General features: G+C 35.2%; 1 protein-coding gene across 1 annotated transcript; it reads right to left on the minus strand.

The window, feature by feature from the left end:
• Positions 1-13,825: 13,825 nt before the first annotated feature.
• LOC100261799 (probable glutathione S-transferase parC) lies at positions 13,826-16,458 on the minus strand. The gene is made up of 3 exons (XM_002264789.5): positions 16,444-16,458; positions 14,722-15,044; positions 13,826-14,418 (listed from the first exon to the last, which is right to left on the minus strand). The coding sequence occupies exons 2-3, from the start codon at positions 15,034-15,036 to the stop codon at positions 14,074-14,076; spliced, it is 660 nt and encodes a 219-aa protein (XP_002264825.1). The 5' UTR covers positions 15,037-15,044; positions 16,444-16,458; the 3' UTR covers positions 13,826-14,073.
• Positions 16,459-18,192: the final 1,734 nt, after the last annotated feature.

The following is an 18,192-nucleotide window of genomic DNA, read 5'->3' on the forward strand; positions in this document are numbered from 1 at the left end:
TTGATGAGAGAATCAATGAATACTCAGAGTGATCATACACATGTGAGAATCTAAACATGCATATAGAAATACCAGAAAGGGAGTGGATGCATACCTAGGCAACGAGCCACCATGTGCTGAAAATGCACTAGCTGTCTTCCCCCCCCCCCCCCCCTCCAGCCTCCTCTCAAGCTAAACTATCAACCTCTGAAGCTCCCGGAATCTCCTCCCCCCGTCTGGCTTGCTGCCCAAGAAAAGGATCTCTTCCCCTCAAAATATCTCACAACCCAGCATGAAAAGCACCCATTCTCTGCCAACAAATTCTCTCTCTCCTCTACTCCTCCAATGACCTCAACTTTTTCCCGAATCTTCTTAACACGTGTCAACTTCTTGTTTGCTCCTTGATTCCACTACTTGACGCCATAGCAACCAAACGAGAAGCAATATGTGGCTACTCACAACTGCGACACCTAGCAAAAAAAAAAGTAATCTGTAGAAACAACAAAGAGAAAAAAATGAACCATGCCTAAATGGGGGTCTACAATTTCATATTTCAAAACAAATTTTTGGTCTATAAAATATCAAAAAACAAATTTCAAAAACTATTTTTAAAAATTTATTTTTCAGAATTGTTTTAAAAATAAGTACACCATATATATATATATATATTATGTATGTGACTCATTTGCTCTAATTTGGACATGATCTTCCATTTTTGTTGGCCTAGGCATGCATTTACTGACATAAGCTATATTGGACAAGGGCTTTCACTTCTTTTATGGGCCTCGGGATACATTTGAGGCTTTCACATATCCCATTCTACATCCTAGAACCCTACATACATCAATTGAAAAAATAGATACATCGTATTTGAGGCTTTCACTTTTGTATAACTGACTCATTTGGCCAATTTTGAGCTTGACTTTTCACTTTTATAAGCCTTGAGATGCATTTGAGGTCTTTGCATATCCCATTTCGCATAGAAGAACTTTAGGTATATCCTTAAGAAAAATAAATAAATCATATTGTAAAAATAAGTACATTCCCTTAAAAAATAATTGGTACTGTGGACCCTGCATTTTGCTCGATGCGTTCCCACTTGATGGTGAAACTCATTTTTTTATTTGTTTGGTGAAAATTGATTTTTAGAAAAGACTTGGAGTCGCCACTTATTTTAATTTTTTTTTAAAAGGAAAAAAAAAAACCCTATGTGACTCCTTATTTGGAAAAGACATGTCTGCAAAAACAGAAACTGGGTCCGAGGGTCAGGTTACCTATTAGGAAGGTACGGTGGTGAGTCGTAGCACCCCTCTAAGCCTGTATACATACGGTCTCTACTAATCGAATTAAGGGAATTGTGGCAATTAATTAATTAATTATGGATACCAAGAAAAATAATCAAGAAAATAAGCATGTACAAGTCATAGTGAAAATCAATATTCACGAAAATAATGATGAAATCTAATTACAAAAATACACAAAATAAATGATAAGAGAATTATGCAAAATGATTTATTGAACTAAAAAAAAGATATTAAAAAAAAAAAGTTTTCAAGAAATTTCAAAGGATTTTATTAAAAATGATTTTTGAATTAATGATTTGAATTTATTTATTTACAAAAAAAAAAAAAGAATCAATTTATTTTCTCAATTTTATTTGTATTCAATTTTCAAAAAAAAATTATTTACACTTATTGTATCAAAAGAATTTATTACAAAATTTCAATTCGGGTACAAAAATTATTTTTACTTGCTTTTACTAAAAAATAATGAATTTTTACAATTTTATTTATAAATGTATTTCAATTTGTTTTTATCTAAGAAAAGTAATTTGTACAAATTATTTTTAAAAAATAGCTTTATTTGCAAAAGAATTTTTAATTAAAAAGAGGAAAATATTCAATCTCTTATTTCTAAAAATTGCTTTTAAACCTATTTTAATTAATGAAAAAGAATTTATTTAAAAACACATTTTTTGGACAATTTTATTAAAACAATTTTTCAAATTCTATTAAAAACAATTCTTTTGGATTTTTCTAAATACATTTTTATGAATTTTTATAAATAAAAAAATCTTTTATTAAACAAAACATTTTAAAATTATTATTTTATTAAAACATGTTTATTGAATTCTTTCCCTCATTTAAACAAAATTTCTGATTTGCTCAATATTCAATTCTGTACATAATAAGTAAATATACACAGATAAATGTTTACAGAAATAAAAACTGAATAAGAGTAGGAAATAAAATATGTACCAAAACAAGCTTACAACAAGCTCAATGCTCCATTTACAACTTTTCGAGTCTCGCTTTGTTCCATGAAATTCCGTGCTCCATGTGTCATAAATTTGTACTTTGCCAACATGTTTGCAGAATGAGCCCATGCAAAAACAAAAATAGCGCAAATGAGTAACCAAAAAGTAATAAGCCCAAGTCCAAATAAGATAAACAATATGCAATTGACATAATCTAAATGTCTCAAATTAATCACCAACAATATATCAGCCCAAGTTTCATATTAATTTACCACCAACAAATTAACTCAAATTTCGTATTAATTCAACAATTCAAATATCACAAACAACAATTACTATTATAATCAAATCAAGAAAAATGAATAATAATAATAATAACAATAATAATAATAATAATAATAATGGGAAACAAATGAGATGGGAAGGGGGTCGCCGGTCGGCAATGGCTTGCCAGCGGCGACTGGTCGATGGTCCAACCGGCAACAATGAGGGTTGACGGATTTTTAGGAAACAAAACAAAACAAAACAAAATAAAATAAAAATAAAAATGGGAAAAAGAGAATGGGAGAAAATGGGAAGGAAAGAGGAGAGAAAATGGAAAGGAAAAGAAATGAGGAAGAAAAAAAAAATGGAAGAGATGAGATGGGAAAATCGGCCAATGTGTGCATTTGGGTGGAAGAAAAAAAAATGGAAAAAGAAATGAGGGAGTCGTGGTCTGTGTAGAAAAAAAAATGGGGAGAAGAGTTGAGAAATGGAGAGAAGTTGGGGATGCTCCAACCGTGAGTGGAGTGTGGGGAAAAAAAATGAAAAAGAATGGGAAATGAGGAAGAATATATAAAAAAATAAAAGAAAAAATGTTGAAGAGTGGAGATTTTGGGGTCTTGGACGTGGGGTGATGGGGGGTAGGTGAGGGTAGGTAGGGGAGAGAGAGGAGAGAGAAATGAAGGAAATAAAAGGAAAAAGAAATAATAATAATAATAAAATAATAATAATAATAATAAATAAAAGAAAAGAAAAAGTAAAATATAATAATAATAATAATAATAATAATAATAATAAAATAAAAAAAATATACAAAATAATAAAAACTAAGAAATAAATGGTAAGTGAGTCAAAAAACACATGTAATCGGGATTTAAAATCTAAGGACAAAATTGGGCTCAAAATCAATGTAAAATAAAAATGAGACAAATTTTGGGGTCTACAAATATGTCCCTCTTCGGTAGAGTCCACGAGTAAAGTGAGTGTATACACAAACGAAACGAAATGGACTTTACTGAAGAAAAAGAAAGACCACCAAATTTGTCTCAATATGACATGGGCTCTCTTAAACCAAAACAAGAACAAAGAGGTTCTAAGACCCTACAAAAATAGCAAGAACTAAAACTCCTAAGGTGCCCTTAAAGATACACTATGGATCCAGACTCCCTTAGAAATGTCTCTAAAAGTGACTTGAAAATTGATGTCGAAGTCGAGTAGCAGCTGAACCACCGAGGAACACAAGAATAAATGTGTATAAAGGAAGAAATTACTCATCTATATACGAAAGTAGGATGGAATATGAAGCTGTGAGGACAAGGTGTGCAAAGACTAGTGTCACCTAAATCTAAAGTAAAGGATGGGACACGACTGTAATGACCAAAATCACCTAAAATAGAGGAAAGATCGAACGCGGTTGCCATGACAAAAAACACCTGAATCATATGGGACACTGTCACAATGACCGAAATCACCTTAAACAAACGGGACGTGATCGCAATGACCGAAATCACCAAACTAAAGGAAAAGACGAATATGCGACCAATCGTATAGGTGCGATCTACGCTGGAAACTCAAACTGAACATAGGGTGAATGACCGATCGATAAAGGTGCGGTCCCAAAAACTCAAACTGAACTCAAACTGACAAGACAAATGATCGATCGATATGGGTGCGACCCTGACTCGAACTCAAACCGACAAGAGAATGGTTGATTGATATAGGTGCGGTCCCAAAAATTGAAATCAAATTGATAATACAAATGACCGATCGATATAGGTGCGGTCCCAACTCGAAACTGAACTGACATGATAATGACCTATCAATAAAGGTGCGATCCTAACTCGAAAGTAAACTAACATGACAAGACAATGACCGATCGATATAGGTGCGGTCCCAAAACTCAACTTAAACTCAAACTGACAAGGAAATGATAGGAAGATGGCCGATCGATATAGGTGCGGCCCCGAAAACTCAAACTAAAACTGACAAAACGATAAATGACCGATCGATATAGGTGCGGCCCCGAAAACTGAAACTGAAACTGACAAGACGATAAATGATCGATCGATATAAGCGCGATCCCGACTCAAATTGAACACAAATTGATAGAAATATGGTCGATTGATATGGGTGCGGCCCCCAAAACGCAAACTCAAACTAACAGGACGATAAATGACTAATCGATATAGGTGCGGTCCCAAAAAGCTCAAACTAACACGGAAATGATAGGAAGATGGTCGATCGATATAGGTGTGACCCTAACTTAAACTGAACATAAGCTGATAGGAATACGGACGATCGATATGGGTACGGACCCCAAAACGCAAACTCATACTGACAAGATGATGACCGGTCGATATAGGTGCGGTCCCAACTCAAACTGAACACAAACTGACAAGAGGATGGCCGATCGATATAGGTGCGACCCCGAAAACTCAAACTGACACAGAAAATGACCGATCGATAGAGGTGCGGTCCTGAAACGAAAAGTGATAGGAAAATGATCGATCGATATAGGTGTGGTCCCGACTCAGACTCAAACGGACAAGATGAATGAAAATAACCGATTGATATTGATGCAGTCCCGACTCAGACTCAAATAGACAAGATGATGACTGATCGATATAGATGCGGTCCTGAAACTCAAAAACTGACATGAAAAGTGATAGGAAGATGACTAATCGATATAGGTGCAACCCCGACTCAAACTGAACACGGAAGATGACCGATCAATATAGGTGCAGTCCCGACTCAGACTCAAACAGACAAGATGAATGAAAATGACCGATCGATATAGGTGCGGCCCCTACTCAAACTGATTAACATGGAAATGATAGGAAGATGACCGATCGATATAGGTGTGGCCCCGACTCAAACTGAACACGAAAGATGACCGATCGATATAGGTACGGTCCCGACTCAAGCTAAAATGACATGATGGTGATCTGATCAAGTGACCTAAAGCCAAAGGATAACCAGGATAACAATGCAAGCAAACTCAGTAGGAGGGAATATGCCCTAGTATGACAACTCATAAGGATCGACAATTAGATCAAAAAATAATGAAGCATGTGCAAGGTCTGATGATCCTAGGGAATGAGGGTATGCCCCAATATGCAACTCGTAGGGGTCAACAACTAGATCCAAAGGTGAATGAAAGTTTGTTGAAAGGTTGGTGCTCTCGGAGAACGAGGTATGCCCCCGCATGTGACAATGAACAAACTGAGATACAAAATGCTCCAAAACTACTGTGCTCTAAAATATGCTCATCCATCATGCAATGAAAATGTCCAACCTCATATAGGTAATGCCAAATAGGACCATGTATCGTGACACCATACTGACAAAGCAAAACTAACTGATGAATAATAACAATAATGATCAGTGCTCAAAATGCAAAGAGCAAACAAATCAACACTCAACATGTCAACTGTCAAAGTGAAAACATAGTCACTAATAAGTCAACAATCTGTCAGGCCTTTCCATCATGGAAGATGTTGAACCTAAAGTCCAAAAGATGTATGAAAGCACAACCAAAGTGATCGAGGACTGGTCTACACTTCTCCTAACTGAGAGAGGAGTGTGAGGTCATGTGTCACGGTGAGATGTGTGGGATAAAAAAAGGTGATGATCAGGCTCTAGTAAGATAGAAAGTATGAAAGTATCAAGGGTGGAATGTCTGAGTACAAGCTGAAAGGTATGTAGGTAACCGAGATCATCCAAGTATGCCGAGAAGACTAAACCCAAGGTGTCAATAGCTCCATAATCCATCAAAAGCAGCAATCACAAAATAAAAAGTCAAGTCTCGATATCAAAACATCCGGTTAGGTGGCTATACCCCAATATGCAATGAGGACAACATGAAATAATCCAATGATCTCCATATCACTCGTCAGATGCTCCAATGTCAAGAATCAATATGATTTCCCTCCACAAGATGGATACGCCCTAGTGTAAAGGATCCAATAGTGTGGTTATGCTCCAATGAAAAATGCTCTCCATCCCGATTATGCCCCAATGTAAAGCAGTGCATCCGAGTCAACAATTGCTAAGTAGGACCATGCCTAGTACGGGTTAACAAATTGATCAATCTCTATTCCTGGTGCCAAAAATGAAAGCATCTCAACATAATCCATATGAATCAGAATCCTCGTGCTCTATGAATGTGAATGAAGTGGCTATGCCCTAGTATAAACCATCTGAAGTGTCTATGCTACAAGATAAATCAAAGTCCATCATCGATGAGAGGGCTATGCCTCAAAACAAATCATCTCAAAAATCAACCATCAATGAGTGGAGTGTGTCCCAATGCGGAATATCAAGTAGAGTGATTGTATCTCTAATAAAAGCACTTTCTAAAATGGCTATGCTCCAATGTAGGATCATCCCACAACTCCTAATCCATCATGATCCAAACAAAAACTGACTATGCCCCAATGCAAGGCATCATCTCAAAAGAAACTGCCATCGATGAGCGGGGTATGCCCCAGTGTAGATCATATCACCTCTGAAAATCCATCACTGATAAAAAGGGTATGCCCCAGTGTAAATCCATCGCCTCAACTCCCCATTTGTCATGCTCCAAGAAATAATCTCCAACAAATCTCAAGTATTGCCCATGTGTGAGCCATCAAGCATAACGTGTGAAGTCATGACCATAGGGTGGTCTTAAGATGCGGGACGTAACGTAGGTTAAGGTAATAGGGTGAAAGAAACGAAAGGAAACTAGGCTCAAATATCCCAATGATATAATCCCCATACCCCTCATGCATGAGATGCAATGCGTAGAAAATGTCATGAATCCTGGACCTAAGGGTCTCCACACAAAAAGTGATGATAAAGGAATGGACACATCAAATAAGCAAGAATAAAGTGTGGAGGCTGAACCCAAGTCAAACATTAAGTAGGACGAGAAAAGAAAGAAATCAAATGAGATAAGGTGAAATGAAGGAACAGAACAAAGATAGAAGAAAGCAAAGAGATAGAAAAGTGAGTGATAGTCAACCTATATCAAAGTATGAAAAATAGTCACATCTGAAATAGATGGAATGATGGATAGAGTAAGGATCTAGAGATACCAAAGAAATGTCACACGCCATCTCACAAAAGAAATGAAAAATGTGACTCATACTCTCGCTCAAAATATACATCAAGATGAATCTAAAAAATAAGCTCTCATACGAACTCTCTCTAACACATAAACTGAATGAAGCAAACTAGCACATCCATACATGTGCTTAATGGAAAACCGTATAATGAACAATGCACTTTTTTTTTTCTCTTTTTCTATTGTTTTTTTTTTTTTTTTTTTTTGTGGATACTCTGATCAATAATGAATGAACTCCCATGAAAATACATACTCAAATGATCAAATCCTCTCCACATACAGATGTAACATAAATTCTCACTAACAAAACAACCTCTCAAACTGAAATCTCTAAACCACTACCTATGGGGTGAACGGGGGGAAAGAATGTGACAATCCTCTATGTAATGACGTGTGAAAAACCACTACTCAAGGTGAAACAAGGACAATGTTGAGCAAGCAATGATGAAGGAAAAGACAAAGAACGAATATCACAAGTGGTGATATGTGATGCCAAAAAAAGTGATGAGATGATGTCAAAGAGGAAAATATCACAATGAAGAGTGAGGAATGAGGCCTGAATATGTATGTCAGGTCTAGAATTCATGATGTATCCAATCAAAGCATGCAAACACTATAGGGTCCCTAACCCGGTGCAATAGGTAAATGAGGTGATGAAAGAAAAGGCTATGGTGCTCGTGTGAGACTCAATGGGCTAGCAACGGGTAACTCTACATGTAAGGGTGATAGGGTAAATGGGCTCATGAAATGATGGTCACCTATCCTTTAACCACAACCTCGAACATCATGCTTTCAAGATCTCACATGGCTAATACTAAAGACTGGCATCCGTCCAACATAGTTGTATCAACCTCTCTGAAATCGTGTGACAGCTCCCACTGATGCTTTGTGATAATCATGAAAGCCCTTTTTAACAATCACCTCACTCTATCGTCATGAGCCACCCACCATCATCTCATAAAATCACCATCTCTAATCATCCCGACTCTCTGAAGCCATGTGCAATGGCTCAGATCTGGATGCTCCATGATAACTCCTCTGCCTCAACAACGTCATCAAGCAATCAAACCACTCTCACATCGTGATCCATCTATCATCATGCAAAGCTCACCTCGGGTCTAACCATCTCGGACTTTACCTGGTCAGATCAAGGAAATGATGGAAAGAATAGGCAATGGTACTATAGTATACAAAGACAAATAGGGATGGAAGGTCGTATAATGGTACCAAGGGGTGGTGTCATGTCAGGCTCAAAATGGGTAGGTCATCAAGCCTACCAAGTCAGGATATGGATATATATATATGGTGCTGCTCTGATCAAAAGGTGAAATGGGTCACAGTCTCGAACTCCCTAGGTTGATCTCCTAATCCTAGGTCAATAGGCTCAATATCCTCCATGATAGGTCAGGTCAAAGTGATCATGATGTGCAAATGTATAGATGTCCCAAGTCAAAAGTACAACACATCATATGATATACGGTCATGTGATAGCAAACTAAAACTGGAAATATGACAGAAACCCTAAGATCATAAAGGTGTCTACTATGATATGGTTACAAATGTGACTAAAGAATTTCTATCAACGATCCAGAAAATGAATGAGGTGTGAAAAAAAACACTGTCATGAGATCGATACTCCATCTATAACAAAATACCTCTGATTCACTTTCAACCCAAGCTCAATAAAAAAAATGATTGGGTGATAAAGGCAAACATCTCAATAATGGTGTGAATGTGAAAACCTGCCTTTCACCTTTCTATAATGAAAATATCTAGTTGAAAATAGAATCAGGTGAGTCGACCAAATAATGAAGTATCAAACCCATGATAGGTGAAGAATATAAAAATGTGAGCATAATCAATGAGCATATCCCAAAGTGTCAAGTAAAAAGTGACAACAAATTGAAAGAAAGTGTCAACTTAAGAAAAGAAGACCATCTAAAGCTCTAGGGAGAAAGAGTGCTAGACTCAACTAGCTACAAGAAGAAACCAGAACCATATAGTAAAGGGTGGTCCGACTAATACTCAAACTCGCACTGATCTCTAAGCACTCTCAACTGGAGACCAAATGAGGAAGTATTGGATCCGAATTGTAACTAAAGAGGCTTTGAAGACCCTCAGATACACCCACGTGTAAGGAAGGAAGTCCTGATCGAAGGATTTAAGGCTTAACCTACAAGGTCAAGGTGGCTGTAAATAGTAAAGTGGTGGATCTTAAAGGATCCCTAGCAGAAGCGATTATACCCTTTGGTCGTACGCAACCCTCTGCACACCTCCGAAAAGACGGGGTGCTTCCATGCAAGGTGGTCATCACTTCCACACATACACTACCTCAACATCTCGGGGGGTTTCCTATGGTGAATGCTCTTCTAATGGTTGTCGTATCTCACAACTCTATCCACTCATTAATGATCTAAGGTGCACAGTGATTGGTGTGGGTGCATCCGAAAATCCTATGAAACTAAAAGAAAACACACTGGTCTCACAAATATCCTGAAATCTAGCTCTGGGCTATACAAGTCTTCAAAGGTCGGACTCCAATCAACATCAACGTGTCGGCCACCTCCAAGATGCTCCCAAACATAGATATAGCCCATCGCTAAACCCTACTCCTAATCACTAGCTCAGTCGAAGAGCAAACAAAGTAACAAGTCTCATATCAAATACAAGATCAAGGGGAACAAGGTCGACCAAGACTAGGGAATTGGAGATAAAGGGATATATGTGTGTCCCACATAGATAAGCAACACATGCATCACACAAAAGAAGAGTAGTCATGCAACAGACATTCATGCAACACACATGTATATATCATCCAAATCTACACACAAGCTAAGCAAGAAGTATGATAATAGAGATGGATATAACAAGAATAAACAATATGTTGAGACAAACAAGATAATATACAACAAATAGAATCAATCATGTCAAGATGAATGAGATATACAAAAATAAGAATATAAATGTCCAAGAAAGCAAGACAATCATACAACAAGAAGAGTCATTATACTAAAGTAGGTAAGAGAAACAATCAATGTAATCAACATGTCAACATCACAAATGAACATAACAACCAAACATGTATCATAGATAAACATATCAAAGCTCTCAATGTGTAATCAACAACCAATCATACCAAGACACATTGAGAGGGGTATCCATTGATCGACCAATCAAACGCCACATTCCCCTTAACTTGAGTTCAAGTCTGACCCTCTAAAATTCCCCAATGGAGTCGCCATTTTTTGGACCCTGCATTTTGCTCGATGCGTTCCCACTCGATGGTGAAACTCGTTTTTTTATTTGTTTGGTGAAAATTGATTTTTAGAAAAGACTTGGAGTCGCCACTTATTTTAATTTTTTTTTTAAGGGAAAACAAAATAAGAAAGAAAACCCTATGTGACTCCTTATTTGGAAAAGACATGTCTGCAAAAACAAAACTGGGTTCGAGGGTAAGGTTACCTATTGGGAAGGTATGATGGTGAGTCGTACCACCCCTCTAAGCCCGTATACATGCGGTCTCTACTAATCAAATTAAGGAAATTGTGGCAATTAATTAATTAATTATAGATACCAAGAAAAATAATCAAGCAAATGAGCATGTACAAGTCATAGTGAAAATCAATATTCATGAAAATAATGATGAAATCTAATTACAAAAATACACAAAATAAATGATAAGAGAATTATGCAAAATGATGTATTGAACTAAAAAAAAGATATTAAAAAAAAGTTTTCAAGAAATTTCAAAGGATTTTATTAAAAATGATTTTTGAATTAATGATTTGAATTTATTTATTTACAAAAAAAAAAAGAATCAATTTATTTTCTCAATTTCATTTGTATTCAATTTCCAAAAAAAGTTATTTACACTTATTGTATCAAAAGAATTTATTACAAAATTTCAATTCGGGTACAAAAATTATTTTTACTTGCTTTTACTAAAAAATAATGAATTTTTACAATTTTATTTACAAATGTATTTCAATTTGTTTTTATTTAAGAAAAGTAATTTGTACAAATTATTAAAAAAAATAACTTTATTTGCAAAAGAATTTTTAATTAAAAAGAAGAAAAAATTCAATCTCTTATTTCTAAAAATTGCTTTTAAACCTATTTTATTAATGAAAAATAATTTATTTAAAAACACATTTTTTTGGACAATTTTATTAAAAACAATTTTTCAAATTCTATTAAAAAAAATTCTTTTGGATTTTTCTAAATGCATTTTTCTGAATTTTTATAAATAAAATAAAAAAAATCTTTTATTAAGCATAATATTTTAAAATTATTATTTTATTAAAACATGTTTATTGAATTCTTCCCCTCATTTAAACAAAATTTATGATTTGCTCGATATTCAATTCTGTACATAACAAGTAAATATACATAGATAAATATTTACAGAATTAAAAACCGAATAAGAGTAGGAAATAAAATATGTACCCAAACAAGCTTACAACAAACTCAATGCTCTATTCACAGCTTTTCGAGTCTCACTTTGTTCCATGAAATTCTGTGCTCCACGTGTCATAAATTTGTACTCAGCTAACATGTTTGCAGAATGAGTCCATGCAAAAACAAAAATAGCACAAATGAGTAACCAAGAAGTAATAAGCCCAAGTCCAAATAAGATAAACAATATGCAATTGACATAATTCAAATGTCCCAAATTAATCACCAATAATATATCAGCTCAAGTTTCATATTAATTTACCACCAACAAATTAACTCAAATTTCGTATTAATTCAACAATTCAAATATCACAAACAACAATTACTATTATAATCAAATCGAGAAAAATGATAATAATAATAACAACAACAACAACAACAACAATAATAATAATAATAATAATAATAATGGGAAACAGATGAGATGGGAAGGGGGTCGACGGCCGGAAGTGGCATGTCGGCAGCGACTGGTTGATGGTCCGATCGACGATAGTGAGGGTTGACGGATTTTTGGGAAACAAAACAAAATAAAATAAAATAAAATAAAATAAAAATGGGAGGAAGAGAATGGGAGAAAATGGGAAGGAAAAGAAATGGGGAAGGAAAAAAAAAAATGGAAGAGAGGAGATGGGAAAATCGGCCAGTATGTGTGTTTGGGTGGAAGAAAAAAAAAGAAAAAAAAATGGAAGAATAAATGAGGGAGTCTTGGTCTGTGTAGAAAAAAAAAAGGAGGGAAGAGTTGAGAAATTGAGAGAAGTTAGGGATGCTCCGGTCGTGAGTGGAGTGTGGGGGAAAAAATGAAGAAGAATGGAAAATGGGGGAGCTGGCCGTGAGTCCAATGTGGTGAGTCGTGTTGGAAAAAAAAAAAAGGAAGAAGAAAAATGGGGGGGAAATGGGGGCAGCCGGCCTTGGGAAATAGGGGTAAAAAAACTAAAAAAAGAAAGAGAGCTTGTGAATGGGCCGCGGCCACCATTTTTGAGAATGGGGGAGAAAATATTAAAAAAAAAATGAAAGAAAAAATGTTGAAGAGTGGAGATTGGGGGTCTTGGACGTGGGTTGATGGGGGTAGGTGAGGGTAGGTAGGGGAGAGAGAGGAGAGAGAAATGAAAGAAATAAAAAATAAAAAAAATAAAAATAAAATAATAATAATAGTAATAATAAATAAAATAAAATAAAAAGTAAAATATAATAATAATAATAATAAAATAATATAATATAAAAAATAATAAAAATTAATAAATAAATGATGAGTGGATCAAATATATAATCGGAATTTAAAATCTAATGATAAAATTTGATTCAAAATCAATGTAAAATAAAAATGTAATAAATTTTAATATTTACAAGTACATATTATTTTTATTGTTTAGGTGACTTGTTTGACTTATTCTTATTATGCACTTTCCCTTTTATAGGCCTCCGGAGGCCTTCACACATCTCATTTCTCGTTCTAGAACCTTGGGTACATGCCTTGAAAAAATAGGTTCATCTTATTGAAAAATAAGTACATCATCTTAAAACATAAACACATCAAATTTACATTGTATAAATGACTCACTTCACTTATTATACATATCCGTGATTTATTTATAAGTTACATGTTCAAGTGACTCTAATTATGGAACAAGCGTAAAGCATGAGCAAGTTATGAATAGGTATATGACTCATCATTCATTCTATAGGAAAAAAGGTACATTTTATGAATGTTGTGTACAGAGTACACAAGTCATTTGATAGTAATTAAGACAACGTTGTGTACGATGGAATGGTAGTTAAAAACTCTTTTATTTCTTTAATACAAGAACACAGCCCACCAGGCACCAATCCTCAGAAAGGGATTTCAACCGGAAAGATTAACGATACAATTTCAAAGAAAAAACTTAAGCAAACAGCCAAACACTCATATATATTATCTAATATTAACTAAACAACACTACTCAATAGCCCATGATGTTTCCCTTTTACTCTATACCAAGCTTCTTTCTTATCCTCACAACAAATCCATGTGCCCCTTCTACTCTATACCAAACCTCTTTCTCATCCCCATGATAAAGCCATGGACCTTGTGTGGGTCTTCCAGAGAAGACGACACGCTCTCCTTTTCCATGCACCTCTTGGTCCAAGCGATCAACTTGGGGCACTCCGCCTCTATGCTGAAGTTGCCAAAGGTCTCGTATGCATAAAACCAGCAAGAGAAGGTCACCAGGGCCACATCCACAAACCCAATTTTTTCACCCCCGAAGTAAGGCTTCTCTCCAAGCTCTCCTTCCAAAAGCTTGAGGCACTCTATGAATTCCTTCTTGCCTGTTTCCTGCTCTTCTCCTTTGGTTGACCATATCTTCCCTCCAAGTTCATAGAGCTGTGGAAAACAATAAAGTCAAAGAGAGAAAAGGGTTATTTTTTTGGAGCATTTCATCAAGTTTCAACTTTCCGTATAGTTGGACAAGTTTATTAAGGACCCTTCAGCATAGAAATCTCATATGCTAGGAACAAATTAAATGAAGGGCCGGTGGAAGAAAAATATCAGAAGGGAATGTGTGAAGAAGGAGAAACCCAGCATTTTGGACAAATCCCTCACCATTATCAAACCAAAAAAAAAAAAACAAAAAACAAAAAACAAAAAAACAAAAGAAAATGCTTTAAATCAACAGCAAAGACATACCTTCTTGTCTACGTAGTCCGCCCAGAACCTGGCCTGAGCTCTCTGGTATGGGTCACTAGGCAACAATGGAGATTTATCCTTCCAAACCTCATCAATATACTGAACTATTATCAGAGACTCACAAATGGGCTTTCCATTGTGGATCAGAACCGGGATTTTCTTATGAACTGGGTTCATCTCAAGCAGCAGAGGGCTCTTGTTCCTCAAGTCCTCCTGTCTATATTCATACTTGAGGCCCTTCTCTGCCAGGGCAACTCTGACCCTCATACCAAACATGCTAGGCCAGAAATCCAACAAGATAATCTCGTCTGCCATTGCTACTACTGTGATCGATAAGATTCAAACTCAGTTATTCAAGTATTGATGAACAACACAAGGGAAATTGTCAAGTATTTATAGCAAATCCCAGGGAGTGGGTTAAAACCTTGGAACTTCTAGGAGGTGGTGGTGCTCATTGCTTATCTCAGCATTCATTTTCCTTCCATATTATGTTCTCATCTCAGTTTCGTTTCTCACTCCAGAATTCCCATATGTATTTTTTTATTAAATATAATGCTTCCAGAGAGGTCATTGCTTTGATCATTCCACGTCGTTGCTGTCGTCAGCCCAAGTCCATTAAGTACACTGGTCCATTCTTGCATCCTTTTGGGCGGACAAGTCAAACTATTTTAAACTTTGTGTTTATTATAACTCCTTAAAATTTCTGTGATGTTTGTATTTTTATCTAAGCTCTAAACTTGTTTTTAAATTCCAAATCTACTTTATTTTTACGTATGAAAAATATCTATAAAATTAATTATTTTATTTCTTTTAAAATTAATTTGCAATCTAATATATTTTTTTAAACATTTAAATATTATAATTTATCAACATAATAAAATTTTTATAACAATTAATTATATAATCAATAAAAATAATAATAATAGGATAGTAAGTACAATTTCTAATTATATGTTTAAAAAATTTTTAAACATCTTGAAAGTTGTGTGGTTTGATGACAGTCAAATACTTGTAAGTGTTTGTATAATATTAATAAGCAGTTGATATGGCTTAATTTTCTTACATCATTATATTATAGCTTCCTATTAGCGCTAGTATCAACTAAATACTACAGATTTGGTAGGTTGATTCCTTCTATATGCTCAAATGCATGAAGTGCATGCATGTTTAATCTTATGCAAAGATTTGATGAAAGTTAAATGATTTTTCATGTGCATACTGATATGCTCGATTCATATCAATGATGCATGCTTGCTTTTATATATTTTTTTCAATCTTTTTACTATGTCATTCCAAATGAATCCACCCCTGGTCAATTCGCATTAAAGGGAATGAAATTGTGGTACAAAGGGAGTGAGAATTGATGAAAAGGGAAGCAAAAGAATAGACTGTTCAGGGGAGATACACAGGAAGGGGGAGCATCTTTTGGACCTGGTTGTTGCAGAAACCATCAGATTGAGGTATCTATAACATGCAACAGTATCAGTTTTCAATTAGTTCACATTATTCAAGTTCCATATGCTTCATTAAACACTAAATGATCACCATTTAACCAGTAGTTGAATTTCCAAAGGCCAATTCCATTTCCTAAAAATCATGCCAAAATGCATTCTGTTCACAATTGAAGAAGAAAATGTTCAAACAGATTTGATGGCTAATGGCCTATAGTAACAATTCTAAAGCATACAAATTAGTACCCACTTCTAAGTTTCAATTAAGAACCTGGAATCTTGTTTGACCTAAACTTCACCACCACATCCAGGCAGCTTGCTTGGGCTGAGATTTGGTGCAGGGATGGGAGCCGAAGTGCTCCTGGAGATGCATCTGCATAGACTGTCTTATTTAGCTGTGAATTTGTAATATGTAACTCTACTGGCAGCAAAGATAAACAATAATGATGATGATAACAATGATATAAGGAAAAGGGTTCAAACTTCAACTCCCCCTCCAAACACTAATCCCATAAATATTACTATACTCAGATGGTTACAACTTATTTTCGACACAATAACAAAATTAACTGAAATAAAATTATTCTGGGACATATTCCTAAATAATAGAAAACGTTTACTTCTAGACTTCTTAGTTGAAAGCAATACAAAAACCCAAAAACAACAAATCAATCTTTCATGTTCTTAACAGTTACTGTTCAAACACTTTTTGTGATCAATAAAATAACAAAAAAGAAACAAAAAACAAATATGGAAAATAAAATAACTGATTCTACATCTCCACTGGTTTTAGCTACTAGTCAAACACCTTCTGGACTTGGTTCTGGTTGACATTGGTATGTTCCATTGAGAAAACAGAGTCAGGAACCAGGAATTTTAATGCTTACATCTTCTCAATTATAAAACATGGTGAGTGAATGAAAGTGATGTGTCCTGGGCTTGTTCTGAGGGGTAGATGGTTTGTGATTTTCACACAGGGACCTTGTTTTAAATTTGTGACTTAGAGTTTGGTTATTTGCTAATATTTACTTGTGGGGTTGGAGCAAGGAGAAGGTTTGTGCAAAAATAGGATTATCTTCAGTGATTTTTATGGGGCTCCATACTAATGGATGGACCTTTTAATGGACACCTGCACATGTTCTTTGTTTCAAGATTGTCAATGAGAGCTAGCACATACATCATGAATATTTAGCATGGACAAGGTATCCCTATATTAGTAAAGAGCATACAATCAATGCTTGAAATGTCCAGATCACGTGCCCTAAAAGGATGGGGCTTACTTGTTGAATAGACAGAACTACAAAAAATCATGGTCCGATAAAGAGTTAAGACTGAATTCATGATAGTTGACACTGTTAACGAAAGCAATATTTCTAGCAGTCATTGATCAGTCATGACAGTAAAGATTGCACTAATAAACTCACACATTGTTTACAAGGGAACACTTACCAGGGGACATACAACTTGGAGAGATAAAACAGCTAGAGTATGAAATTTAAACCACACAAATCCCAAGGTAACATTTTTTTGACAAACCATATGTATTTTTAAACAAGGAAAAAGGCAAAATATTCTACAAAATTTCCTGCACAAACAATGGGAAGGGGGCTCCAAAATGAGTCAAAAAGATGGTTTTAATTTCACTATACACACATAAAGCAGTTTGTACTTGGCTTGATACTCAACCTATAAAATAAGATATATTTTTTTTAGTCTTCTCTTTTGGAGAATATTAAAAATAGACAGAAAGATTCAGATGAATTAGATGTCTTCTGCTCCAAGCCTCCAACTATCTTGGACTTGTTCAACTCTGGATTCTGTTTCTTTTATGGAACTCGGTTTCCTCAGAAAGAGGACACTGGGAAAAGACCAGCAATTAAGAAATGCAGCATATATCAGAAAATATCCAAAGGTAACTGATATTATATTGTTGTTTTTCAGTAAATATCATTTGTCAACCAAGAAATGCACCATCAGTGTAGTGCAACCAGTGCAACTAAGAGGACTGAACTGACACTTA

Source organism: Vitis vinifera, chromosome 19 (assembly GCF_030704535.1).
Source record: "Vitis vinifera cultivar Pinot Noir 40024 chromosome 19, ASM3070453v1".
NCBI classification, from domain to species: Eukaryota; Viridiplantae; Streptophyta; class Magnoliopsida; order Vitales; family Vitaceae; genus Vitis; species Vitis vinifera.